Source organism: Lissotriton vulgaris, chromosome 11 (assembly GCF_964263255.1).
Source record: "Lissotriton vulgaris chromosome 11, aLisVul1.2, whole genome shotgun sequence".
NCBI classification, from domain to species: Eukaryota; Metazoa; Chordata; class Amphibia; order Caudata; family Salamandridae; genus Lissotriton; species Lissotriton vulgaris.
This window is the reverse complement of record NC_141699.1, coordinates 248,423,646-248,450,542: the sequence shown is the minus strand read 5'-3', so window position 1 is coordinate 248,450,542 and position 26,897 is coordinate 248,423,646. Positions and strand designations below refer to the sequence as shown.

At 46.4% G+C, this 26,897-nt stretch overlaps 1 protein-coding gene across 10 annotated transcripts in view; it reads left to right on the top strand.

The window, feature by feature from the left end:
* The window catches only part of CHEK2 (checkpoint kinase 2), a 322,684-nt gene that overhangs the window by 220,564 nt on the left and 75,223 nt on the right, over window positions 1-26,897 (top strand). For 9 of the 10 annotated variants that reach the window (XM_086943157.1, XM_086943155.1, XM_086943156.1 and 6 more), the window contains one exon: window positions 25,416-25,502. The exons of the other annotated variant lie outside the window; for it this stretch is intronic. In XM_086943157.1, the coding sequence (XP_086799283.1) occupies window positions 25,416-25,502 (87 nt within the window). The remainder of the gene's footprint in view (window positions 1-25,415; window positions 25,503-26,897) is intronic. 10 annotated transcript variants of the gene reach the window in all.

Here is a 26,897-nt window from a genome sequence, read left to right as displayed (position 1 = left end):
GCTTCCTTGCTGTCCGGATCTGCTGACGAGAGAGAACGGCAGGGTGTTCCATCCCAACCTGCCGTCCCTGAAGCTAGCAGTAGGGTACCTGAGTTCGTCCAGTATGGTCACCTAGGTCTCTCTCAGGATTGTATGTACATCTTAAAGGAGGCAAGAAGAGCTTCTACAAGAAAAACATATGCTTTCAAGTGGAAGCGATTTTTCACATGGTGTGCAGCTGAAGGTCATGATCCGATTCGAGGTCAGGAACAGGTACTGTTACCATACTTACTTTCTTTGGCCAAAGCAGGTTTGCAGTATTCATCTATTAAGGTACATCTGGCAGCAATAACAGCTTATCGAAAGTCTCCTTCTCAGGGTTCTTTCTTTCAAATGCCAGTTGTAAAGGATTTCCTGGAGGGTCTCAGGAAGGTATATCCTCCCGTGAGGGCACCCTCACCTCCTTGGGAGCTTAATGTGGTTTTATCTAAACTGATGGGTTCCCCATTCGAACCTATACATAAAGCTTCTCTTCAACATCTGTCGTGGAAGGTGTCTTTCCTTGTAGCTATCACTTCTGCGCGCAGGGTGAGCGAGATTCAGGCGTTTTGTGCAACAGAACCCTATCTCGTTTTCCATGCGAATAGAGTGGTACTTCGGACTCATCCGAGCTTTCTCCCTAAAGTAATCTCGGATTTTCACATAAATCAATCAGTGACACTACCTACGTTTTTTGCTACTCCAAGCTCTGCAGCAGAAAGAGCTCTGCACTCTTTGGATTTGAAAAGAGTTCTGAAGTTTTACCTTGATAAAACTAAGAGTGTCAGAAAAACTGATCACCTGTTTGTGAACTACGGTCCTCTAAATACGGGTTTTCCTGCTACTAAGAGGTCCATTTCTAGATGGATTGTGTCATGCATTCTGTTATGTTATCAGTTGGCACGAAAGCAGCTCACGGGTAGACCTAGAGCTCATTCCACTAGAGGGAAGGCTGCTACTATAGCAGTGCTTAAAAATGTTCCTGTGCATGAAATTTGTAAGGCAGCTACGTGGCGGTCGGTTCACACATTTGCCTGCCATTACTGCCTTGATTCTGATGCTCAAGCTGATGCCCAAGTTGGTCAGGCATCACTGAGAAATTTGTTTGGGTAATTCACATAATAGTGTGCTGTCTAGAGGTTCTGGTGTTCGTCCGCAGAGTATGGGATGGGCTTGCTACTCTATTCAGTGCTTATGACTATTGATGAGTATCCCCTGGAAGAGAAGGATTAGTTACTTACCTGTAATCCTAGTTCTCTTCCAGGGGTATACTCATCAAAGTCATAAGCACACCCACCCTCCTCCCCGGACGAATACCAGAACTGATTATTTTACGCATTACCCATGCTGTGTTTACACTGTTATACGCCGTCCAAAAAGAACTGACCTAACTGTCACCTGTGGTGCATGATGGGAGCCTGGGGGTTCCTGGAGGTCTTAAAGGCACGGCGCCAGTTTTTTTCCTATTGTTACAATGCAGCCTATCTAGGCTAAAGCTGCCTCTATGGTCCTGCCTGTTTTACCTTTGGAAATAAAGGTTGTGTGTTTCAAAGACAACAAAGGCAGTGCTTTCTTCTTTGCATTTTCATATAATGTAATTTATATGTCTTTATTTAACAAATGTAAAGAATTGTTTCAGGCTTTTGGGGGCAGTTTTTTGAGCCTAGTATGGTTATTTTAGGCTGCATATGTATAATGCATATTATCTATATATATATATAGTTATTATATGTGTATTTATATGTATGTATATATATATATATATATATATATATATATATATATGTAGATATATGCATATTATTGGCTATTGCTCCGGGATCCCGCACGAGGGCGGGACTATTCAGTGCTTATGACTTTGATGAGTATACCCCTGGAAGAGAACTAGGATTACAGGTAAGTAACTAATCCTTATGACCTTACTCATGATTTTATTGGTCTGATAGATTTCGCCTCCACTTTTTCTCTTCCTTTGGCGGCAATGACATTGGATGCAACTAAAGCATTCGATAGGGTGGATTGGAAATACCTCATAGGGGTTTTGGAGCAGCTGAACCTAGGGCCAAAATGTTGCCGTACCATCCGCCTTATTTACAGTGAGCCCTCAGCTAGGCTGTTGGTAAATGGCAAAATGACCAGACCATTTAAAATCAAAAGGGGTACTAGACAGGGCTGCCCCCTCTCCCCGCTTGTCTTTCACTTATATATCCAGCCGGTTGCTCAGCGTCTTAGGGAAGAGCCAGCTATTACACCATTCAAGAGCGGCTCTTGGGAGAGGAAGGTAGCCCTGTATGCCGACGACATTCTTATTCTTTCGTCAGATCTGGAATTCTCCTTTCCCCGGGTGATCGAGCTAGCAAGAGATTTTGGCCGGGTTTCTGGCTATGATGTTAATGCTGATAATACCCAGCTTATGTCATGGAACCTACCAGAATGCCGAAACCAAATCAAAAAAGAGCTGCGCTACTTGGTGGTTAAAATAGTTTCACAGATAGACAAAATTTCAAAAGTAAATCTCTCTAATACTTTGAAGGAGTGTTGAGAACTTATGAGATCTTGGGTTCACCGCCCATTGTCTATCCTGGGTAGAGTAAACATCATAAAAAAATCAATTTTGCCAAAGGTAACGTTTATATTTAACACCATACCCTTGAATTTCGAGAAAGCATTATTTGATAAAATCCGGCAATTCATTCATTCTTTTGTTTGGGCCTCTAAAGCTGCTAGAATATCATGGAAGAAGCTAAGACGCAGAAGGGAGAAAGGAGGTCTGGCACTCCCTGATATTCAATACTATGCTTGGGCCTTCCAGCTAACACTCCAGAATGCTTCTTCATGGTGAGGCAAAATGTTTTTAGCTATGTTGGAACAACTTGGGCTTCTACATGAAGGCTTTCTGTTTAAGCATGGGGACAATTTTTTTTTTTTTAAAGGTCAGACTAAAATTCCTAAGTGCGCGGCTCAAATATGGGTTAGGATAAAAAAAACTAACAGGACTCGAATATTCTTCTAGGCTGGCCCCCACGTGGGATAGTCCAGGAACCTCCAACTGCCTAAAAGATCTGTTGGCAGTTCCCCTTAAAACAGCCGGGGTATTAGTATAGGGGATCTAGCGGTTGATGGATCACTGTTACCGTGGGCCACGTTAAATGACAAACTGGAGGGGGGCATGTCAAGGTTCAAGTACTTGCAGATATTAAGTTTGTCTCAGAATCTGAAGAGCTAGTTATGCCGGGGGAATCCCCTGGAAGAACATCTGGTCAACAGGCTTGCAGGGAAGAAAGAGATTTCTTTTTTCTATTGGGCTATCGAAGAGGCTATTGACGGTGAGTTCAAGCTAGCCTAGGAGTTATGGGGGGCAGTCATCCCGTAGACAGACTGGGAGGAATTGTGGAAGATCTCTTATAATATTCTCTTCTCAGTCGTGAAGCCAGGTTGGCTGAGAAGGAACCACTATTTTACGACACACAGAGCTTATTTCTCCTCGGCAAGGCTCTCCAAAATCTCTAAAGGCCCATCTGCAAGGTGCAAAAAATGCAACTTGGAAAGTGTACCGGATGTGCATATGTTTTGGGCTTGCCCATCTCTTCTGGAATTCTGGAGAGAAATAGGAGATTGTTTATCCTCTATTTTGGGTCGATCAATACAGATTTCCCTTAAACTCATCATTTTTGGTATAGCAAGTGACATCACTGGCCCAATAGAGGTTTTCTATTTTTCGCTATCCTGTTGGCCAGACGGGAAATATGTAAGAGATGGATAGAGACAACTCCTCCAACACAATCGGACTGGCTATCTTCTCTATACAAAACTTCCAAAACAGATCTGGCCCGATTGAAGAACTCTAAGAAGGGTGCCATTTGGAACAGCTTGCTAAATTGGACTTTAGTCTGATGTTTAATTATTATTATTATTTTGGTGTCCCATGATTAAGCCTCAGTTGAACTCTGACTGGGCTGGAGAGTGCTGTAACTTTTCAGGTTTCAGCCTGCCTGGACTCTGGCCTCAGTCTCTGGTCTCAAATCCCGAAAAGAGAGTACAACCATCCTCTCCTTAACAAAGGGAAGGCAGCAACTGGAGGGAAGTCTGTTTTGCTACTGGTAGGCCTGGGAGAAAGGGCGGACTCGAATACCACTTAGTCTACTAATCTCATTGGAGTAACAGTGGCAATTCGTCTGACCTTTGTTAGCTAAGATTCGAGGTGAATGAGGAAAAATAAAAGGCGCATTGAAAAACTCTCTTTCAGTATTACAGTATGCCAATATCGGACTATCTATAACTAGAGACCCTATATATTGGTCAAAACACCTCACCAGTATACCCAATGTGTTGTCAATCGGGATCAAATTAAAAACAAATTGGGGAACCGCCTTTTTTCGTCCTTTAAATATCACTATATCAGCCTTTTCCAGTCATGTGAACTCAAGGGGAAAATTGGTGCTATATTGGAATGGAGTAACTGCAATATGTTTTATGTTTTATGTTCAAGCTGCTCAGTGCCAAAACAAAGGCAATATGCCTATCGCTTACATCATATACCCTTAATTACAAAATACATGTCCAAGTCTAGGCACTGTTACACTGCTCAAAGCAACATATGACCAACCATGGACATATATCTGTGTTTCCTAGCCATGTGATTCACAAGGTACAAATCAGTGCCTAATTTGAATGAAGTAGCCACATTTTTTAAAGTCTTTTTTTATGCTCAAACTGTTCAGTGCGATAACTACAACATAGACCTCTCTTCACAGTGTCCAAGAGTAACCCCAAGGTGACTGGAATCACATAAGATCAATAAATAAACTAGTCTGCTTTTATTGTTATTACTCGTGGTATCTCATAAAAGTCAAGTAGCAATGATGATTTCCAAATCGATAACTGGTCATTTTTGAAAGAGTGATGTTATTGTGTGCCCAAAATCTTATGTACAAAAATGTTCGAAACATGATCATTTGAGTATTGTCAATATTACTTTTTTCAAATTATTGGCATCTGAATATGAGGTTAGTAAATGCACTGCACATTGCATAACTATAGCATTTTTTTATAGAACATAAAAGGATCATTTAATATGAGGTAGATGATAGACCTGGCATTCTTGGCGTGGTTTCCCCAGTCTTTTTGCCTCTACCTTCTGCATTATTGACTGTGTACTGGATTTCGTTTTTGCTGGTTTAGGTACTCTGGGCACTTTAACACTGCTGATCAGTGCTAAAGTGCAAGTGCTCCCTGTGTAAATGTGATTATGATTATTTATCCATGATGGGCATATTTGTTTTTCTGGAAAGTCCCTAGTAATGTGCACTGTGTATGTCCAGGGCCTGTAAATCAAATGCTACTTGTGAGTCTGCAGCACTGATTGTGACACCCACATGAGTAGCCCTGTAAACTTGTCTCAGGCCTGCCATTGCAGTGTCTTTGGAGGGGGAGCGACCTTGACCCCACCAGGTAGGTCGCTCCCCCTCTGCACAGCACCGCCTGTGTCTCCCTGCCCCAGCTGCTGCTGCTGAGGAAGTTCGAGGCCCTCTACCACCACGCAGACTACCTCCTGCGTCTCATCCCTGGTGGCCAGTGGTAGGCCGAAGGTAGGTTTGTTTATCTTCCGCTTTATTGCTTTTATTGTATTGCCTGTATTTTCATTGTTGTGTCTGTGTCTGCTGTTGTCTGTCTTCCCCCGCTGCCTGTACGTGGTCCGTGCCCCTTTTTTCTTCCCTCTGTCCCCTTGCTCTCTCTGCCCGGTCTTTCCTTCGGTTCCCCTCGCTACCCCCGTGCCTCTCTGCCCGTTCTGCTTTCTGTTCTTAGCTGCCCCTGTATTTCTGTGTACTGTATTTTGCCTCTGTGCCACTCCTTTCCCCTCGTTTTTGTGCCCCTGTTGCATTCTGTTCCACTCGTTTTTGTGTGCTTCTGCCCTCTGTTCCACTCGTTTTTTGTGCCCTTCTGCCCTCTATGCCACTCGTTTTTCCATCGTTTTAGTGCCCCTTTTGCCTGCTGTTCCACTCATTTTTTGTGCCCTTTTGCCTTCTGTGCCACTCGTTTTTCCCTCGATTTTGTGCCCCCTTTCCTTCTGTTACCTTTGTTGTTCCTCACTGCCCACGCTGCAGCGTCCCCAGCGGCCCTGCCCCCCCTGACAGCCCACTGCCCATTCGCTGCCCACTGCTTCCCAGCTGCTTCTCCCTCTCACCTCCCCATATATGCCGGCTGTTGTGCAGCCGTGCCGCTGGCGCGCCGAAGGCGCACCTAAGGCAAGCCCGTCTGCGCCCGGACCGCACTCAGCGCCAGAACCCCTGGCTCCCGCACCCGCCACGACGACCGCCGCCAGTACGACGCCAGCACTCTACACCCTCTCAACTCCGGACGGAGCCACACCTGCTTCAAGGCCGCCCCGAAACGCACACACGGCCCCTTCACCTGCCAGAACTGCAGCTACACCAGCTTCAGAGCCGACGAACCACCCGCCAAGAAAGACCCCAACCACCTCCGATGCATACTACTGAACTCCCGCTCCGCATTCAAGCATGCCGTCAAGCTCTGGGACCTGCTAGACACAACATCCCCGGACGCCGCCTTCCTGAAAGATACCTGGTTTAATGACTTCTCCGCACCCAACATCGCCATAGCCAGACCAGATGGCTACAAGATCACCCACAGAGACCACACCAGTGGGAGGAGGAATCGCCATTGTATACAAGAACAGCATCAGGGTCTTGACTAGCACAGACGACGTGCTCAGCACCGCTGAACACATGCATTTCCAGATCCACACACGCTCTAACTCCACCCTCCGAGGCACTCTCGTCTACCGACCCCCCCGGACCCCGCCCCCAGTTCAGCGACTCCATCGCGTACTTGAATAGCATGCACGCCCTGACCTCCACCGACTACATCCTCCTCGGAGACCTGAACTTTCACCTTTAGAACAACAACTCCACAACCCTGATCGATAACCTCGCCAACCTCGGACTGCAGCAACTCGTCACAACGCCCACCCACTCCGCCGGCCACACGCTCGACCTAGTCTTCTCCTCAAGCCCGTACGTCTCCGTCAGCCACACCACCGAACTCCTCTGGAACGACCACCGCTGCATCCACTTTGCCTTCCAGAAGCCCACCACACACCACTGCACCCAAAAGATCCCCTGCCGCTGCTGGAGCAAGATCACCGAAGACCAACTACACGCAAACCTTGCTCTCATCCCACCCACCGAACCCTCAACTCCGACAACGCTGCCCACAGCCTCAGACACTGGATCGAGGACTGCTCCAACACCCTTGCCCATCTGAAGAAACCCCCCCACAGAGACACCAGCAAGAGGGCCAGCTGGTTCACCCCAGAACTCCTAGCCTCCAAGCAAGCCTGCCGGAAATTAGAGAAGAAATGGCACAGTGAACAAACTCCGGACAGCCACGCAGCACACATGGACGCGATCTTCAACCACCACCACCTCATCAGGGCGGCCAAGAGGACCTCGTTCAAAGACCGCCTCAACGACAATGCACACAATAGCAAGGAGCTCTTCAACATCGTGAAGGAACTCTCCAACCCCAGCGACATCCCGCCGTTGCAAGCCCTGTGCGACATCCTCGCCACCTTCTTCCACTGCAAGATAGCAGACATCCACAACAGCTTCAGCACCCAGACAGCCCCAACAGACAGCAACACAACAGACGCTCCGCACACCATCGACCACGACCCCCTGCTAGCCTGGGCCAGCGTGAGCATCGATAACACCATCAAGACCATGTGCACAATCCACTCCGGCTCTCCGTCAGACCCATTCCCGCACCACGTCTTCGACAAAGCAAGCAGCTCCATCGCACCCCACTTGCGCAACATCTTCAATCTCTCCCTCGAGACCACAACCTTCCCAAGAGATCTGTAAACACGCCGAGATCAACTCCCTACTCAAAAGACCTAAGGCAGACCCAAGAGACCTCAAGAACTTCGGCCCATCTCTCTGCTCCCCTTCCCGGCCAAGGTCATCGAGAAAACTGTCAACAGACAGCTAACCCGATACCTCAAAGAAAACAGAATCCTGGACCCTTCCCAGTCAGGGTTCCGCAGCAACCACAGCACCGAGACTGCCCTCATCGCCGCCACCAATGACATCAGGACCCTGCTGGACAACGGCGAGACAGCAGCACTCATAGTGGAGAAGTGTGGCTCAAGTGGTTGGAGCGGCAGACCCTGATGCAGAGGTCTGGCCCGGACCAGGGTTCCATTCCCCGCCTCGGTGGGTCTTGGGCTCAAATTTCCCCGGACCTGACAATTCTCGCCTCGGTGCCTATTCCAATCATAGAGTCCCACTCTGTAACTCTGGGCAATAGCTTGCTTAATCTCCACAACGGCCCATCGCAGCGGGATGCCTGGCTTTCACCTTTGGGATGCCCAGTAATGGGTTATCTCGCAGGGGAATACCAGGACGGGTTCCCTAAGCAAGCGCTGGGACGCTCCCGGGCAGCCATGCGCTCTACAAATCACATTTCATTCATTCATTCATTCATTCATCCATCCATCCTCCTAGACCTCTGCCTCCTTCGACACCGTCTGCCATCGCACACTACGCACACGCCTCCACGCCGCAGGGATCCGAGACAAGGCTCTGGATTAGACCACCTCCTTCATCTCTGGCAGAACCCAGAGCGCCATTCCATTCCAAAGCCTCTGAGATCATTTGCCGTGTACCCCAGGGATCTTCCCTCAGCCCAACGCTATTCAACATTTACATGGCCCCGCTCGCGCACGTAGCCCGAGAGCACGACCTCAACATAATCTCCTACGCCGACGACACTCAGCTGATCCTCTCCCTCACCAAGGACCCCATCACCTCCAAAGCCAACCTCCACGAAGGAATGAAGGCTATCGCCGACTGGATGAAGATCAGCCGTCTGAAGCTGAACTCTGACAAGACGGAGGTCCTCATCCTCGGCTCCAACCCTTCAGCCTGGGATGACTCCTGGTGGCCGACGGCACTGGGGGCAGCCCCGACACCCACCGACCCTGCACGCAACCTGGGAATCATCCTGGACTCAACGCTCTCAATGACCAAGCAAATCAACTCCGTCTCCTCCTCCTGCTTCAACACCCTCCGCAAGATCTACACAGATGGATCCCGACAGATACAAGAGACAGTCACCCAGACCCTCGTCAGAAGCAGACTCTACTATGGAAACACCCTCTACGCGGGAGCCCCGACCAAGCTCATCAAATGACTACAACGCATCCAAAACGCCTCGGGACGACTGATCCTCGACGTGCCACGGCCACATCACCCCCCACCTGAGAAACCTGCACTGGCTCTCCGTCAACAAGTGGATATCCTTCAAGCTCCTCACCCACACACACAAGGCACTCCACAAGACCGGCCCAGCCTACCTCAACAGACGGCTCTCCCCAACTGCCAGCTACGCTCCGCCGACCTCTCGCCACCGTCCCGCGCATCCGAAGAACAACCAGCGGTGGGAGATCCTTCTCCCACCTCACCGCCAAGACATGGAACACCCTCCCACTGAGCCTACGACCGACCCAAGACCTGCTGACCTTCAGGAGGATACTCAAGACCTGGCTGTTCGTTCAGTAGCCCCCACTCCCCTCCCCCCAGCGCCTTGAGACCCTTGCAGGTATGTAGTGCGCTTTACAAATGATTGATTGATTGATTGTGAGTGCAAATTTAAACTTTCATGTCGACCTGGCAGTGCACCCACTTGCCAGGCCCTAAACTTCTGTTTTACTACATGTAAGGCACCCGTAGTTAGGCACAAGGTACCCCCATGGGCAGTGTGCTGGTGTGTTTTATATGGCCTAATAGTGAAATACTGCCACTTTTGTTTTTCACTATTGCCAGGACTAGCTCTCCCATAGGCTAGCATTGGAGCTGCCTTGTAACATCTTACAAGTGTATCTTTCAATTGGGGAAAGCTAGAGATTTGGAGTTTAGGCTCTGAGCGTGGAATTAACACAACTTTAAGTAAAAGTGGGCATTTTCTTTAGACCTATAGTAAGCACTAGAAATTCTATTCACAAACCTACTGGCAAGTATATTGACAGGCATTTGCAACCACTCGTGCAAAACATGACGACTTACTTAAGTGACACAACTGATTCCCTCACCAAGATAAGTTCTATAGTGATTGATGAACACACACAACTTACACTATGCACCATCGACTATGTACCATCGACGTCAAGTCAATCTAAACGTCTATTCCTCATGACCAGGGGCTCCAGGCCTTAGAATCATTCTTGATTCACAGCAATAAACCAGATCATTTAAAAATATTTTTGTTGGAGTTAATGCACTTCACCTTATACCACAGTTATTTTACTTGAATAATGAGTTTTAGACACAATTGTCTGGCACTTCAATGGCAACTGTGCAGCACCGTTGTAATCTAATTTGTTTATGCATAAGTTTGAGTTAGATCACATTATTTCTCAGGAGCATTGGTTTAAACATTTGGTTGTTTTTTACAGGTACATTGGATGATATTTTTTTAATTTGGAAGGGACATGAATCTGAATTGGTTTCTAACATTTCACAGTTTAATTCTATTGATGAACTCATTCAATTTACCTATGATATGAGTGTGAACAGTATTTCATATTTGGATGTGCATATTATTTTGGAATTGATTTCTAACATTTCACAGTTTAATTCTATTGATGAACTCATTCAATTTACCTATGATATGAGTGTGAACAGTATTTCATATTTGGATGTGCATATTATTTTGGAAGGCAATCAATTGATTACTACTGTATTTTCAAAGCCTTCTGATCGCAATAACCTTTTGCATTTTTCTAGCTTTCCCTAAAAATCACTGAAAAAACATTTTCCTTATTCACAGCTGTTACGTATTGAACAGATTTTGTCTACTGAGGAAAAGTATGATGAAATCAGTTTACAGTTGATTAACAAATTGAGACAAAGAGCCTATCCTGAAGGAAGCTATCAACAGTGCAAAAGCTGAAAGTAGGAATGAGCTCTTTCTACCTAAAGCTAAATCTGATTCCAGAGACTCCAGAATGGTTTTGTATCAAAGTATTCTTCAAGTATTGTGAAGATCAAGACGATCATTAAGAAAGATTGGCCATTATTACAGACAGAGCCTGATTTCAAAGGAGTTTTTCAGTCATCACCGATTTTTACATGTCAGAGAACTAATAATTTACATCAATTACTCAACAAAAGCCTACCACAACAGGAACAGAATTGTAAAGGGACTATCCCGTGTCACAATTGTGGCAGCTGCAATAACATCATTAGGGGATCTAGCGTGGTACACCCTTCCAAAGGAACACCTATCAAATTACGTGTTGATGCCACCTATGATTCAAGCTTCTTGGTATACCTATTGAAATACCCATTGGGCTTGCCATATGTAGGCAAAACTGAACGTAAAATTAAGGTTCGTCTTAACGAACATAAAAGCAACATACGAACAAAAAATACCAAATCTTCAATGGCGGCACATTTTTGAGAGGCGAGACATAACATCAGTCAATTGAGATTCATGGTGTTAGAATTGATTATTGACAAAGAAGGAAGGAATAAAGGGTTCAATGAACATTTAGAATTTAGTTGCTTTCTGTAATTTGATTTGAACACATTCTGATTATTAGCTGTAGGTTTCCATATTACCCGTCTTTCAATATTATTCATAATTTCACATTTCTATTCGCTTTGACTGCACTTTTTTCTTTAAACGCAGTGTTTTCTCAGTTGCATTATTTTGGCCTTTATCTACAGTTTATCTGGACCTATACACATGCGTGTATCACCTTTCGTCCTCATGATCACCTTTACTCTTGTTTTCGCCAGCATTTATTAGTTGGCTTGGTTTTATAGGTTTTTATTGGTTTTTGAGTTTCATTTTTATTTTCACTATCATTTTTGGTTCAGGGATAGATTTTTTACAGTACTCCGGTTTTTCTTCGGTATTTTGTTATTGTTTACTCGTGTTGTATTGCAGCGAGTTCAGTTCCGGTTTTATGGTATTTTACTTCCGGGTAACAGAATGCGAAATACCACACATCAAATGCGCGTTCATGTTTGAAAATAACAGGTATGTTACGCTTAGCACTTGGTTTGACTTTGTTTCATCCTTACCATTGAGGGCGATTTTTCTTTTTTTCATTCTTTCATTTCGGAAGAGCCGACTCACGGTGCTCTATTTTGTGAACCCCGCAGCGACCGCGTCAGTTTCATGCTCTTTCGTTTCATGTTCAAGCATGCTCGCGTTTACTTCTATCCTTTTTTACCTAATGCCTTGGAATGATGCACTCTTTGTACACATCACATATTCGGGAGAGCCGACACACGTAATTTTGAATACCCCGCTGTATCTGCATTAGTTTAACGCTTTTGTAAAAGCACATGCGTTCACTCCAGTTGTTTTTTTCTAAACTTGTTGCTTAAGCTTGAGCACATGAATACACGGGCACTAGTGGAGTCTTTCTTCGCAAAAAAATCTTTTTAACTAGCAGTATATTGATCACATTGCTATGTTATCTAAGTTGTATTAAGGTGAATTTGTCGCAACGTGTTGCATTTTTGAGCTCCCGAGTATTGCTAATTCATTTTGTATTTTTAGAAAAATTCCCCTGACGAAGGGCAAGACCCGAAAAGCATTGGGGAGTTAATGTTACTTGAAGTTACATATTTGACTCTGAAGTTGTCTCGTAATATGAGGATTATCATATGAAGGAGCAACATTTTGAAGAATTTCATTAAACTTGCTGATGAAAGTTGAATTCAACAAGATATTGACTTTCTTTGACCTACGCATACATTTCAAAGCGCTTAGGGCGCCAACATAGAGTGCTGATGTGAGTTTGTCTTTTCCTTGTAGGAGGGCGTCACTGTTAGACTATATTTTGTACACCTTGATTGATCAGGAGGTGGCACTCACTAGCACCTAAATTATTTAATGCGAGTATAAGAAGACACCAGGATTATCCGGAGTGCGACTGTCCCACACTTATTCGTATCATTTTCTTGGTTAACCATCCTGTGCCTCTGATTGCGTGTGGAATCAATGTGTGCTTTACACTGACAGGGGCCTGTTTGTGCATTCCTTCTAGACAGTCACACAAAGGGAAGTTGAGGTGTGACCTGCATATCCTGATGGCCCATCACCAGGCGGATGGAACTTTTTGTGCTAGAGTGGTGGGAGCAGTTGTCACCTACACCTGACCAGGGCTGTACCTGGCCTCTCACAATACTGTCTCCAGCCCCTGGAGTGTTTCTGGAACCAAAACCAAGAAGGACAGGAACATGTGCACTACGAAGATAGTCCTTTGAAAAATGCCTACTTCAAAAGCCAACAGGGGTATAAGTATTGGAGCTAAAACCCCAGACTTTTAGAATACTTCTGGATCAAGAGGAACCTCTGCCAAGGTGAAAAGCTGTGAGGAGGAGTACTACCCCTCTGTGTTGCTTTGCTGGGTTGGCCTTCAGTTGCTGCTGCTTCTACTTTGGAGAAGAAAAGGACTGGACTTTGCTGTGTTTCTGGCTTGTGGAGCTTCTCCAAGGGCTTGTGTGTGATTGCCTCCTGTTAAGAAGTCCCAGGGCCATCAAAGACTTCATCTACAGCTTCCTTCAACTCCACTGCTGGTTGTTCTGACCTGCCAAGTGGTTCCATTTCCAGTTCAGGGCCCTTGGAGGTCTTTCCTGCTACAAAAGCTGCACAACCCTGCAAAATCAATGCTTTGCTCTTCCAGAGCCTGATTTTCCGACACAGCACCGCCATGTAGGAAAAAGTTCCACACACCGCCACCACCATGAGGTCAAAGAAATTGGCGCAGCACCTGCTTGCGGCCTGAAGATCCACTGCAGCCCTAGTTCAGTGCACCAGTCACCTAAGTCTGAGACCACCACAATTACTCGAACGCAGGCTTTGCCAAAGGGCTGAGAAGATTGACTCATCAGTGGACCGCAGCTGAAGAAATTGACGAAGCGCCTGTTTCGCTCCTGCCGCACCAATTCCAGCGCATCCTGCTTTTCACGCATTGCACCTGTGTGCTAAGTTTACATCATTGCTAGGCTTGAATAAGGAAGTGAGGCAGCACGTCTGGAGATTTTATGCATAACTTCCCCGTGCAGTAAAAAAGACGACGCTTCACTTCCACTCTAATAAGGAACTGACGCATCACCTCCCCTACGTACGAGTAAGGAACCGACGCATCACCTTTCCTGCGAGTAAGGACCCATCGCATCATCTTTCCTGCGAGTAAGGACCCATTGCATCACCTTGTCTACGTGTAAGGAGCTGATGTGCCGCTGTGCTTTCCGTCTCCTCACTTCCCCTGCATCTGTTTGTGTTCAGTCTTTTTGATTTATCCCTGGTACTTTGAACATAAAATGACGCAGCCATAGTTGTATATGGACTGAACTGTTTTAAAAGTGATATTTTGACCTATGTATGGTGGATCTTTGTCATTTTGCTCTTGTTTGATTTAGATAAAGATACTTAACATGTGTTATGTACAAAAACTTTACACATTGCCTCGGAGATAGGCCTGGCTGCTCGTGCCAAGCTACCATGGGGTGAGCAGGGGTTATCTTGGGTATGTAATCCCCTCATCCTGACTAGAAGGAAGGGCCCCTACTTGGACTGGGTGCAGGCCACTGCCACCTAGAGACCCCCATTTCTAACAGTAGAAATATACTTGACTTCCAAAATGTGAGGATCTAATGAGGTTCGATCTAGTGTTGATCCTAAATCAGTAAGGAAGATATTGAATAAACGCTGCTCAGATACATCCTTAAATAACATTAGATGATTTTTGGTGACTTCATGTTTTTGGAGAGGATATCTTGGATGAGGTGCTGGTGTATAGTCCATAAATAAAATAAATAACATCTCCGGGATCTGCAAAATTAAGCATTTTGGCCCACAACAATGATGGGTTTATTCAGTCATTTGCTTTTCTGAAGTTAATAGAGGCATGGTAAAGGGCTGGCTTGTCCCAATAAAGCGCACTATTAACATTGTGAGGCATTTTAATACCTCATTCTGAAGCCTTTTCAGAAGGAGTGCATCACGTTGGTATCGTGTTGTTGCTGTATGGCCGGGATGCCTGTCACCCCCTCCCAACACAATCCCCAAGGATGGGAAGACGGACGCAGTTCTGAACTTTTGGAAGGCGGGAGGGAGTTACCCTCCCGGCCGTATTTATTAATAATATGAAACAAAATTAAAACATTAAAATAACAGTTTCATATCATGTACAATTTTCATTTATACATTACGATGAAGACACTTTCATTGGCTAACCTTAACAAATCTCTAGTACAAAGGTTCTCCTAGCCGAGTCTAACATCCTGCAAATGCATACTTTCTAAATTAAAATTGTACATCCTAGCATTACGGGCCAACGGCAAGGTCGCAACCGGTTTCAGATCCCTACTACCAGAACTCCCCCCTCACGATGTGAGGGCGGGCGCGCAGAGGACTGTACCTCTGCGCCACTCCAATTTCCCTTGTCTTTGCGGGGGCCCCCTATTTAACTCAACGCCATTTTAATGGCCGTCCGAGGACTCGTGTGAGGTGTCTAGAAGGTAGCGTGGACCCCCCTCCCACCCCACACTGTTTACCACATCCGCCGTCGCGGATATCCGGGCCCCGGGAAATTCGTAGGAGGGGCATCAAGCCGCCTCCTCCCCTGGAAGAGGCCTATGACCGCCTTCCCTTAGGCGACCCCATACTTAGTGGGTGCCGCCTCCCCGTGTGAGGGGCCAATGGCCGCCTCCCCCCGGGCGCTCCCATCCATAATGGGTGGCGCCCCCCCTCTAGGGACCTTGAAATTACTGCTCACCGATCATGACCTTACCGCCACAGGCCCGATAGTTGACCGGCTATCCGGCCCCCCCCAAACTCCTCCTAAAGGTCATGCTTTTACAAACCCCTTAACCATGCTATGAAGTCTCCTATGAGTAAGACATTCCCCTCCAGGGACAAATGGACCCCATCCTCGAGATACAAGTGATCCCCCCCGAATACATCCATGCGGAATACAGTGTAACTGCGCAGAGCGAAACAACCTACTAAGTTTGTTATTGACCTTCTTTGCTGATTGGTTCAGTGCTGACACAGAGAGGCCCCCCCGCCACACCTTCCTGGGAATCATGTGGGACCATGCTATCGTGCACCCCGGGATCCTTCTCGCCAGCCAGCTAACCGTAGATAGAACTCGCTCGAGTAGTACTCGACGACAGAGTGTCACCAAATCATTACCTCCCAGGTGTACTATGATTACAGACGGCGGTGACCTTGTCCGCCCTAACAGTTCCTCGACAAAACATTGAAACTGGTCAATACAGAGCCCGCCCCTTCCGTGGAAGGTCACCCTGTACCCGTATTCCCCAGCTGCGTGAATCACGTCACCTGCTTTGAATACGTCCCCGGCCCGCCTCACGTATGAGTGGCCCACGACCCACACCACTCTTTCCACAGCCGGTGATCTCTGACCACTGGTCCCCAGGTGTCGGGTCGACTGCACAGTCCGCCCCGCATCGCATGCTCGCGAAACTTCAAACCAAACAGAAGACAAGAAGCGTGAGTGCATGACATTGGCTTCACAACATGTGCAACCGCACATACCTTTTATAACAGTTCGAGGACCATCGTCCCAGTTGTTTCACCTTTTCAACACTTTGACCCCTGGCTGTAGCCTCTGTAGCAGCCCCTATCCTAAAGGAATGGGTCCCGAAATCGCCCGGGTCTAGGCCCGCCGCTGCGATTGCCATTGTTATCACCCGCTGAAACTGAAAACTTGTCAGTGGGGTGGCGTCGCTGTGTCTCAGCAAGCTTCCCCCCCATGCATCCGCCCTTCGCGCCAAATATTCCTCAACGCACTTTACCGGGCACATGGGGGACCCTCGCATGCGCTGGACAACAATACTGTCTCCCATAGCTCCCTGGTCGGTCTTGGACCTGGCTATAGTGACCACCATTGTATCCCCTTTTATCAGAATGTGTTCTCGACACAGGCCTCCCTCCACATCCTTCTTATTTTTTGCCACCACCTCGCTCCCCCGCATAGCCCCATGGAACGCTAATGCGAAAGCGGCCCGGAACAACACTGCCTCGAACTGAGAGGAACATGTCGTGGGGAGGACCGACATCAGCAGGGACAACCTCTCTAACCCAATGGGGCGCCTTTCGTCTACTCTACGACCCTCAAGACGTTGCCAACCACGCAAGGCCTTCTTTACCAAAAAGGACGATGTGGGGTCCTTGATGCCATGCGCCTGCGCCATGAATGCAATGGCGGCTCGGTGCCTATTGGCCGTAGCCGCTGATCTGCCTGTCCTGTGTAGGGCTACTAAAAACTTCAGGACGTACTCCTCCTGACCCCAATTGTCCCCTCCTGCCGGACCCAAAAATGCACAATAGGAACGAAACGCTCCTTCGTATGCCTTCCTTGTCCTGGGGGCTAGGCTTGCTCCCACGAGGTCTTGTAATCCGGGGCACCGAGTAGCCAGAGTGTTTCGGGAAATGGTGCCGCCGCTAGGTCCGCGGAAGGAAGATAACCCCTGAAGGCCTGCATGTGTGAACGAGAGAGTGCATCAGCCGCCTGGTTCAGTACACCCGGCACATGCTTCGCCCTAAATTGTACATTCAGTCTCATGCAAAGTAGTACAATTTCCTTCAGTAATCTCAATATCCACTTGCAGCGTGCTGCCTGATTATTTATACATTCGACTACAGTCATGTTGTCAGACCAGAACACCACTGAGCGATCTCGGAACTCATCCGGCCATGCCTTCAGAGCCACAAAAATGGGGAACAACTCGAGAAACCCAATGTTACCTGTGAGACCGCTGGTGTGCCACCACGTCGGCCATGTTTGTGCCGACCATCGATGACCAAAGATGGCGCCAAATCCCACGCTCCCTGCCGAGTCGGTCCACAAACCCAGCTCGTCCGAGGACGCTGGTGGCTTGACCCACACCACTCGACCGTTGAAATCCGCCGGAAATGCCAACCATATGCGCATATCCTGGCGAACCTCTGCAGACAGTCTCGTGCGATGGTGTCCTTCTTTGAGACCAACCATGGCTTGTGCAATAGAGCGGGAAAAGGGGCGGGCCATGGGTATTACTCTCAGGGCAAAGTTAAGCTGGCCCACTGCTTGTTGCAACTGATGGAGAGTAACTTTCTCTTTGTTAATGCACAGTTCCAGAGAAGCCCTGAACTTCGCTACTTTGTCCAGTGGCAAACGGAAACATCCCTCCACAGAGTCGAGCTCAATTCCAAGAAACTCGAGTGAAGTAGATGGTCCAACTGTCTTACCTGGTGCCAATGTCACCCCGAACCGCTCCATGAGCGTGCAAAATTCCCGTAACGCCTGCGCACATTGCGTGCCGCCGGCTGTCCCCAAGAACAGAAAATCATCTAGGTAATGCATAACCTGGGTATGGCCAGTGGCTTTGGTGAACGCCCATTGCAGAAAACAACTGAATTTCTCAAAATAAGCACAAGAGATGGAGCAACCCATTGGCATACATCTATCCATGTAGTAACGTCCTTGGAACACAAAACCTAACAGACGCTGATCCCGTGGGTGTACCGGGAGCAACCGGAACGCTGACTCGATATCTGACTTTGCCATCAGCGCTCCGGGCCCCAGGCGATTCAACATGGCGACGGCACCATCGAATGATGCGTACCGCACCGAACAAACTCCCGGGTCAATCGCATCGTTCACCGAAAGACCCCTAGGAGCTGACAAGTTATGGATCAACCTAAACTCCCCCGGGTCCTTCTTGGGGACTACTCCCAACGGGGAACAGATGAAATTAGTTACTGGCGGGTGCCTATATGGGCCAGCGACCCGGCCAAGCACAACCTCCTTTGCAATCTTTCTTTCTACGACCGCTGGATTATGCTGAGCCGACAGTTGGTTTCTACACAGTGATTCCCCTCGAAAATCCCCCGCCGGGATGTGGAAGCCATACAAGAAGCCGTTCCTTAACACCCCAGCGGAGACATGATTAGGGTATTCGTTTAGCCAGGGGATCATTGCCATGATATCTACAGGGGTAGGTAGCGGTAATCCAAGGCCCACATCAGACCTGTTTGGCCCCTCCTCTACCCCCTGTATCACCATTCTTGGCTCTGCACGAACTCTCGGGGTGGGAAGAATTTCCGCAACCTGCACACTCATGCCTGAACTTACATGTCCCTTTTGGCCTCGTGCACTTGCCTCTGTTAAAATTCCAACAGACCCCTTTTCTACCCCCGTTCCCACCACTCCTTGGTTGGTGGTCACCAGCGGGGCCTGCTCGAAAGGGCGCCGCCGGCTGATGGCGGGAAGGCCCCGACCCGTTCCCGCCAAGCGAGGACGACTTCGTCGCGCCCGGCAGGAGCTGCTTCTGCCAAGAGATCGAGTCGAGACAATCCCACGTCAGAGATGAATCGTACTCCTTGGCCTTACGAAACTTCATATCGTAACCCATCCATTCATCACCCTCATACGTTTCATAAAAATCCATTATACGTGCCTGATAGCAGGACAATTCGGTCAAAACCTCGGGCTTACGTTCCCCAATAATTGCAGTAAACATCGCAAAGGCCTTGGCCCAATTTGAGATTGTCTCATCAACACTGAATCCCGCCATTTTGGCTCGCCACACACTCAGGTGCCACAAATCCTTCTGAGTCTTAACATACTCCATCTCGCGATGGTCAGTCAGAAGAGAGAACATATTCACATACTTATCAGCCCAGATCAATTCCTTCGTGGCCAGCGGTATATGTTGGACCACCTTTTCCCTTCTTGAGGGCAAAGACCCCTCCCTTGCCATTGGCAATGCCTGCTTACCCGGCTCCATTGCTGGTCCCGCTGTGTTTCCGACGCCAGCTGCTGGTCCTTCCGAGGTCACCTGTGGGGGGACAAGAGGGAGGTTCGCCTTCGCGGCATCTCACGACTGCCGCAACTGCTGCATTAGTAACTTGGCCTCTTCGGCCGTGTCTCCCGGTGCCGTAGCACCCCCTGCTTTTCTGCCGAGCCATGCGGCCAACTGGGCGGCTAACTCCGGAGGCATATCCTCCTCGCTGGCGGGTGTGACAACAACCGGAATCGGTTGGCCCGCGTCCGGGACCGGGGCCTCGACTGGAATGACCGGGCTTACCGGGGGTAACTCGGGAACCGGGACCTCTCCCCCCGCCGCCCTATTCCTGACCCTTTTACCTCTCCCTGCGGGGACGACTCCGGGCAGTGCCGGTCCTATGACCTTCTTTGGTTTACCCGTATTGTTCAATGCTGCCATCTGTTTCTTCATGCTTGCCATATCTTTTATCAGCATGCGAAGCATCTGGTCAGTCCCTGACTTCTTTCCAGCCTTCTTGCCAGGCATTGTTGTCGGATGCTCGATCCTTGTTGCTCAACTCGGTCCTGGATCCGTAGGCTCGAAGTCGCTGAAAGAGAAACACAAAAATTACAAGTTCTCAAAATTGCTCCTTGTTCCGTCTCGGGCTCACGTGCAACGAGAGGGTGCAGCTTCCAAGCACAGGAACAAGAGGATGCTTCTTCGGATTGCAGCTCTTCTTATTCCTCTTCGGGAGGGCGTGTACCCTCCTCCGATACGCCTACGGGGCGTGGCCAACGGTGTAGGTGTCTAGGACAATGCTTCTTGGGCGGGAAAAAGGGGCGCCCCGGCTACGCCGCTTCGGGCATACCAGCCGTGACACGCCCCCGCCCAAAATGGCTTCCCGGGGGGATCCGGGCCCCTACCATACGTTCGGGGGGACCGAGTGGTCGCCCCTTTCCATTTGGCCCTTTATGAAATCATAGTGAAAACGTCCGTCAAAGGCCTAATATTCGAAAGTAAACAATATTAATTGGGGTTGACTTTAAAACCTTTCTAAAATGAAGGAATGGATTCTGTTGCACAGGTAAAGTATTGCTGTGCACATCGATCTGACAAATAGATTGTTTTGCAGTCACTATTGGTACCTTGCAAGAAAGTATATTTTCAGTTTGTTTATACTGTTCTATAGGGCAGTGCATTTTACAGATGGGCAAACAATAATTATCCCAACTTTTCATAGATGGCTCGCAAGACGCTTAATATCTTTAACAGGAGCAGATTGTAGTATGAAGTCCCAGCTTTAGTTACCAGACTAATTCTTCAGTTCCAGACCAAATTCTAATGTTTGAAATAGTATCTCCCTTTATTGAAGAGAGCAAACCACCCAACCTATAGGGAGACTATCCAGGAGACGGATTCCAGCTGGTTTGTCTTTTCTGAGTTTAAGTTCTTTCAGTGCAGAGCATTATATGCTAGTGGAAATACATTTTGAAAAAGATACACTAGTCTTAGTAGTCCTAAGACATTTAGTGTGGGAGCTTGCTGTCTTTTTCGCCAGTGACAAAAATAGTTATTTATTTTGTTACCTGTCCTTTAATTGCCTCTTGAAGCTACATCAGAAGCGGTTTTAGAAGTATAATCTTGCAACCAGATTTAGTTATGTTGACCTGGTGTACGTTTTGTGTTACTTAAAATGCATATGATGAAACTGATTATGCAATTAAATTTTTGCATCAGTAGTAGTAGTGTGGGGGGGGGGGAGGTTTGGCATGATGATTCTAGTTTTTGGAGGTCCGGAAGACCTGAGCTATCTGAGTTGGGCAGGGTCCCTTTTATCTTTAAAAGGCTGACAGAAGGACCTTTGTACTATTTCAGTGTTGGATCATTTTAATTTCAGGCTCCTTTTGCACCATCCAGTATGGTTTACTGAATGGAGCAATTTAAGAATTGATACACATTTTTCCCGTGAGTCACAGGACACAAGTATGTCATCACCATAAAAGTGGAAGTTTAAGCAAAAGGGTCTGTACTATTGCATGAATAGTTTCACTGATGTAAAACACAGGTTTGATAGTGAGAGCCCTGGTGAGTTCTGCATATCACTGGACCATTTAAGAGTGGGAGATTAGGCCTTGGTTACCATCTGCAATGTGTGTAAGATGTTGTGGTCCTCCTTCTGAAATACTGTGGGCATGCACTGAAATGGCGATGTGGGCATCATTTTAAAAACTCCATAGCTGCGTTGGTAGCTTAATAAAAGGCTGGAGTTTTTGGCCCAATTAGGTCAAGAGGTGATACTGAAATGGAGCGGGGTGAGGGGTGTTTCACCGTTTGATTGATCTGTGCTTGTAATGAGCTGTTGGTTGAGGCTCTCTGGTTTAGATGATGTGTGTATTGGCTGTCGTGATGACTGTATGAAAGTGACTGCCTGAGTCCTTGCAGAGTGCAAGTCCCTTGAGAAGAGAAGTATGGTGTTTTGTCTAGTAAGTCTCATGGACTGACAGGCGGTGAGAAATGATTCAATTTAAGCTTGCTCCTGACTGAGTTAAGTGTGCACTGTTGTCAACTGGGGAACCTGCAGATAACAGATTTGAATCCCAACAGAGTCAACTCAGCTTTTTATCCGTCAGCAGTTGATGCACTGAATAACAATGAAATGGTTAATTCAGGAGAAGTTTGCTGGTGGACTGACATACTCTAAGTCATATCGCTGGGATGAAAAGGATTTTTGCTTGTAGTTGTAAGTAAAAGAGAAGTTTTGTTTGTGATACTTTGAGGCATTAAAGTACACACTTTTTCACTCACATTTGTTATTTTGTTGGAGTGCTATCTTTTTGATATGTGTGAGCAAAAGAAACAGTGATTTTATTTTTTGTTTTAAGGCGCTGATTAGACAAAGAAAGAACAAGTGGTTGAAATGCAATTCTTCTAAGTTTTGGATATTGTTCAGAGGATGAACATAAGTTAAAATGTGGAAGTATTAAAAGAGCGTAATAAGGAAGATGGAGTACATGTAGTAAAAGAAGGTGAGCAGTAATAAGGTGTCCACATATTAAGGTAAAGAACAAAAGTTGAAGAGTAGTTCTCTGAAGATGTGCTGACGCTGTGCCATTCCTTTTGATCATAGCGACAACAAGGAGTACCCAGGCTTGCAGAAAAGTGCAACTTATCTGGGAGTAAGGGACATTTTCACAAGTGTTGCTCTAGTGAAGGGAAATGGGTACTTTTCCTCAACAGGTCAAGGCAGGAGAAGGATCTGGTCATGATGGTGGAAATAATATGAGAAATAAAGTATCACCACCACTTGCAGGAGTAGGGATTAATGTTAAGCAAGTACCAATGTTGGTGCATTCAGGAGCAGCTCAATCTGTGCTATCCAGTTGCACACTGAGAACAGGCGATAACATTGGACAGAACTGGCACTTCACCTTGGGGAAAACAGTGAGATTCCTATATGTGTCATTTGGGGGCTTCCAACTAATGTTAAGTTTTAGGCATGCACAGCAAAGGATTTATGTAATGATAAAAGGCGAATCATTGTTGAGAAGGTCACATCAAAGAGATTTGTGTATTGTGCTGAACTATTTGGGTCCTGCACAATACACAGATCTCTTGGATGTGACTGTCCCAACATCGCTATACCTTTAATAGTTGTTCATTGATGTCCCAGAGAAACAGGGTGAGCTCTGAAGTTAATTTGCTGAGAGTAGTGGGAATGACATAGGATGTCATAGTATTTTCAAATTTGTTTAGTGACTAGTTTTAGTCCCCTTGTGTCTGACTGTTGGATAATTTAAGGCAGTCTGGAATGCTGGCATATTGTATAAGGAGTCCGCTGTTCTCTCAGAGGAACATTGTGAATGAGCATATAGGAGGTATGAAAGAGATTGATTACCTCGTTGCCTGGGTTGTGTCCCATCAATCCCTTTTTTTATGCATATCATTCCATGTCTCTTTTAGTATGAGGTGTAGGTTGGACCAGCATATATAAATGTATGTATCACCAGCATTGGGGCAAGTTGTTGAATCATTTGGCTTTCAACAGAATAAGAAGGAATTTGCTAATCATCGTTCTGCTTAAATTGGGGGTACAAAACGGACGGTGTGTTATGGTAACATCCTGATGAATATTATACAAGTGGTATCTAGGGAAAAATGGAACCTGGTTCTCAACTCTTTTTACTGGGTCTTCCCTCTTCAATAGACTCTGTTAGACGAAGGGCAAGCTCCCTTGTCTCCTTCTTTTCTGGTGTATTCACCACTTTGTTTTTCATTTAAATTCACTCGTGCAGTTGCATCACCTAATGCTACTGTTGCTGCACTTGCTCCCACATTACCATTTTATGGTGCCCACTCTCTCCTTTCAATATCTTAATGAGTGGTCCATCTTTTTTGTGTCAAGTGTAATGTTCCCCAAATTCTTGTGCCACAACTGGTTTAACGGTGGCCCCTGCAGTTTGGTGGTAATTCTTGGCATATTGAAAGTCATGCAAGTCATAGTGGTTGTGCTATCCCTGGCTTAATGGTCGTAATTACTGGCATTTTGTAGGTATCCATAGTATGATGAGCCCACCTTTGGTCTAATGTTGGCCTGGCATGTTGTGGGTATCCATCGCGCATTGATATGAAAGAGAGGATGATTGCTTCAGTGCCTGGGTCGCATCCTGTTAATCCCTGCTGATTTTAATCATTCCGTGCCTCTTTTAGAACTGGAACAGTGATGGACCAGTACATTGTAATGTATGTATCACTAACATTGTGGCCGTGCATAATTTCGATACTTATTCACGTAGCAAGGGTATGTATGGCATGATGTGGTGCCCATTCTAGCATAATGCTGCCACTGGCTTCATGGTGGCAATTCACATCATCCATGTTATGAAGGAACAGAAGTAAATAATATTGAATATTTTTTAATTTCGTGCAGTCTCTGACAAGAAAAGAACCAGTTGAAGATATGTAACTCTTAGCTTGTGCATACGCGAAGTCGACCCAGGCCTAAGATGTCTTTACTGATGCCTGGATAGCAAGGTCAAACCTATTGCATATGTAGCTGCCTGATGATTTTTGGCGTGCTTCATTTAAGGGAAGTATTTTTGGTTTTTATGCAGATTTATACTTCTGTTTATCACGATTTTTAACTTCCACTTTAAAGCCTGCAATCAAAATATTTTCGTATTGCATTGTTATAAATCAGTAACATCTCAAACACCACAAAGGTTTTAAATGTTTTTGAAGTCTTTAAAGTTATTATAGTAAAACGTTGCACATTTATGCTTTTGATATTGTTTTTTTGTTCCGTTTTTCATGGTTTTTGTGAAGTAAACAGATGTTTAACTTGGATATTGGTATACCTCTGCCTCTGCCTCTAACATTTAATGGCGCTTGCTCTTCTTGTATTTACTATTTCCGTTTTAATGTATATACTTTCACGAGTGAAACCAACTGTTGCATACTCTATTCATATGTTTCCATTGCACAACATTGTAATTGGATAGCTCATTTTCCGTTCTGCCCCGTTTTATCTATACGACTATTTGCTTTTTCTATGCTTCCATATTTTTCTGTACTCAATAGTATCTGCATGAAAATGGAGTCAGTCACAGGGATCTGAAGCCAGAAAATGTACTATTATCATCAAATGCTGAAGACTGTTGTGTAAAGGTATTTGCCTCAGATCTTTCTTATTCACTGTTTTTTTCTTCTCATAACTACACACTTGAAATCGATACTTTATTTCTATGCTTAGTGTTTAGCAAACTGTTTTATATTTAAGTTATACACAAGTGTTGTTATTTGAAATAACAAATATAGCAATTGTATCAACATGTGCTTCATTGTACTGTTTGTAATGTATTGGATTGCCGCATTTCAGTAGTGATTTTCTTCTTCTTTTTTTTCATTACTCCTTACTGTAAAAGTGACCGCAAGTAGAACTGCTTGCAAACAATAGCAAGTTTATTTTTAGCAAATCCATGTCTGAGAAACCATCTCGAATACTGCCACGATTGCAATACTTGCACTTCTACCCTTCCTGAATAGATATAACCGGAGATTTTGACCGGTATGTTTTCCTGTCTTGCAGTGTCTTACACTGTTCAACTTAATTGCTGCAAACTAGTTTCGGACAGTGGTGAAAATAAATATGAATCCTTATGGATGTACCATTCTTTGTGTGTTAAAGACTTTGCTTGCTCTGAAATACTTTAGTTAGGTATATACATTTAATAAAAGTACAAATGCCTTCTTTTCCGCGCTGCTTCATGTCTAAGATGGTGCTAGATGGGGCTGCATCAAGCACAACTGTTGTCCTTATGCATGACATAAAACATGTTACCACCCCACCATCAGTTGCCAACTCAACGAACTCCTTCTCCTAACCATATACAACAAATAGGGTAGGTACTTCGTCGACCAGGAAAGTGCTATACAAATACTACAATACAATGCTATGATTTGTATTTTCAAAATAGCTGATATCTAGTGTTGGAGAAGAAACTTTACTCCTGCACCTGCATCCCATTTCCCAGGGCTTCTCCACGTAGAAAGTAATGCAGGAGCAGCTTGAAAGGGAAATTACAAATTCATTTTTTCTGTACAATTGTATTGATATAAGGGTTATTACCTCATCGTCCCTCCCTCGCTTCCCTTCCTTACACAATGAGGCATCCCTGCCTCACCGGACACCCATGCCCACGTGATTTATCATGTGAGGACTATAAATAGTCCCCAGCCGCCACACACCTCCTGTTTTTTTCTTGTCTCCCCATTAAGAGACGTGCGTCCCACGCGCTGGCCGTTTTGCGGGGCTGCGGTTATTATTCACATTCTGAGGGCTTCGCCCTCGCTTTACGCTGCCTGCTGGGTCTGGCGGCGCCGGCTTGGAATACGCGAACCTTCCTCAGTGCGTTGCAGGGGTAGCGATGCACTCTTCGGCGGCTATGCGGACAGGTTCTGGGTGACTGAGTCGCCGGCCCTGAGTGGCTGGGGCTGTAGTTTCGGTTCTGGAGGCCGGAATGGAAGACAGCGGCTGTTGGGTGTGCAGGTGATCCTCTGCTG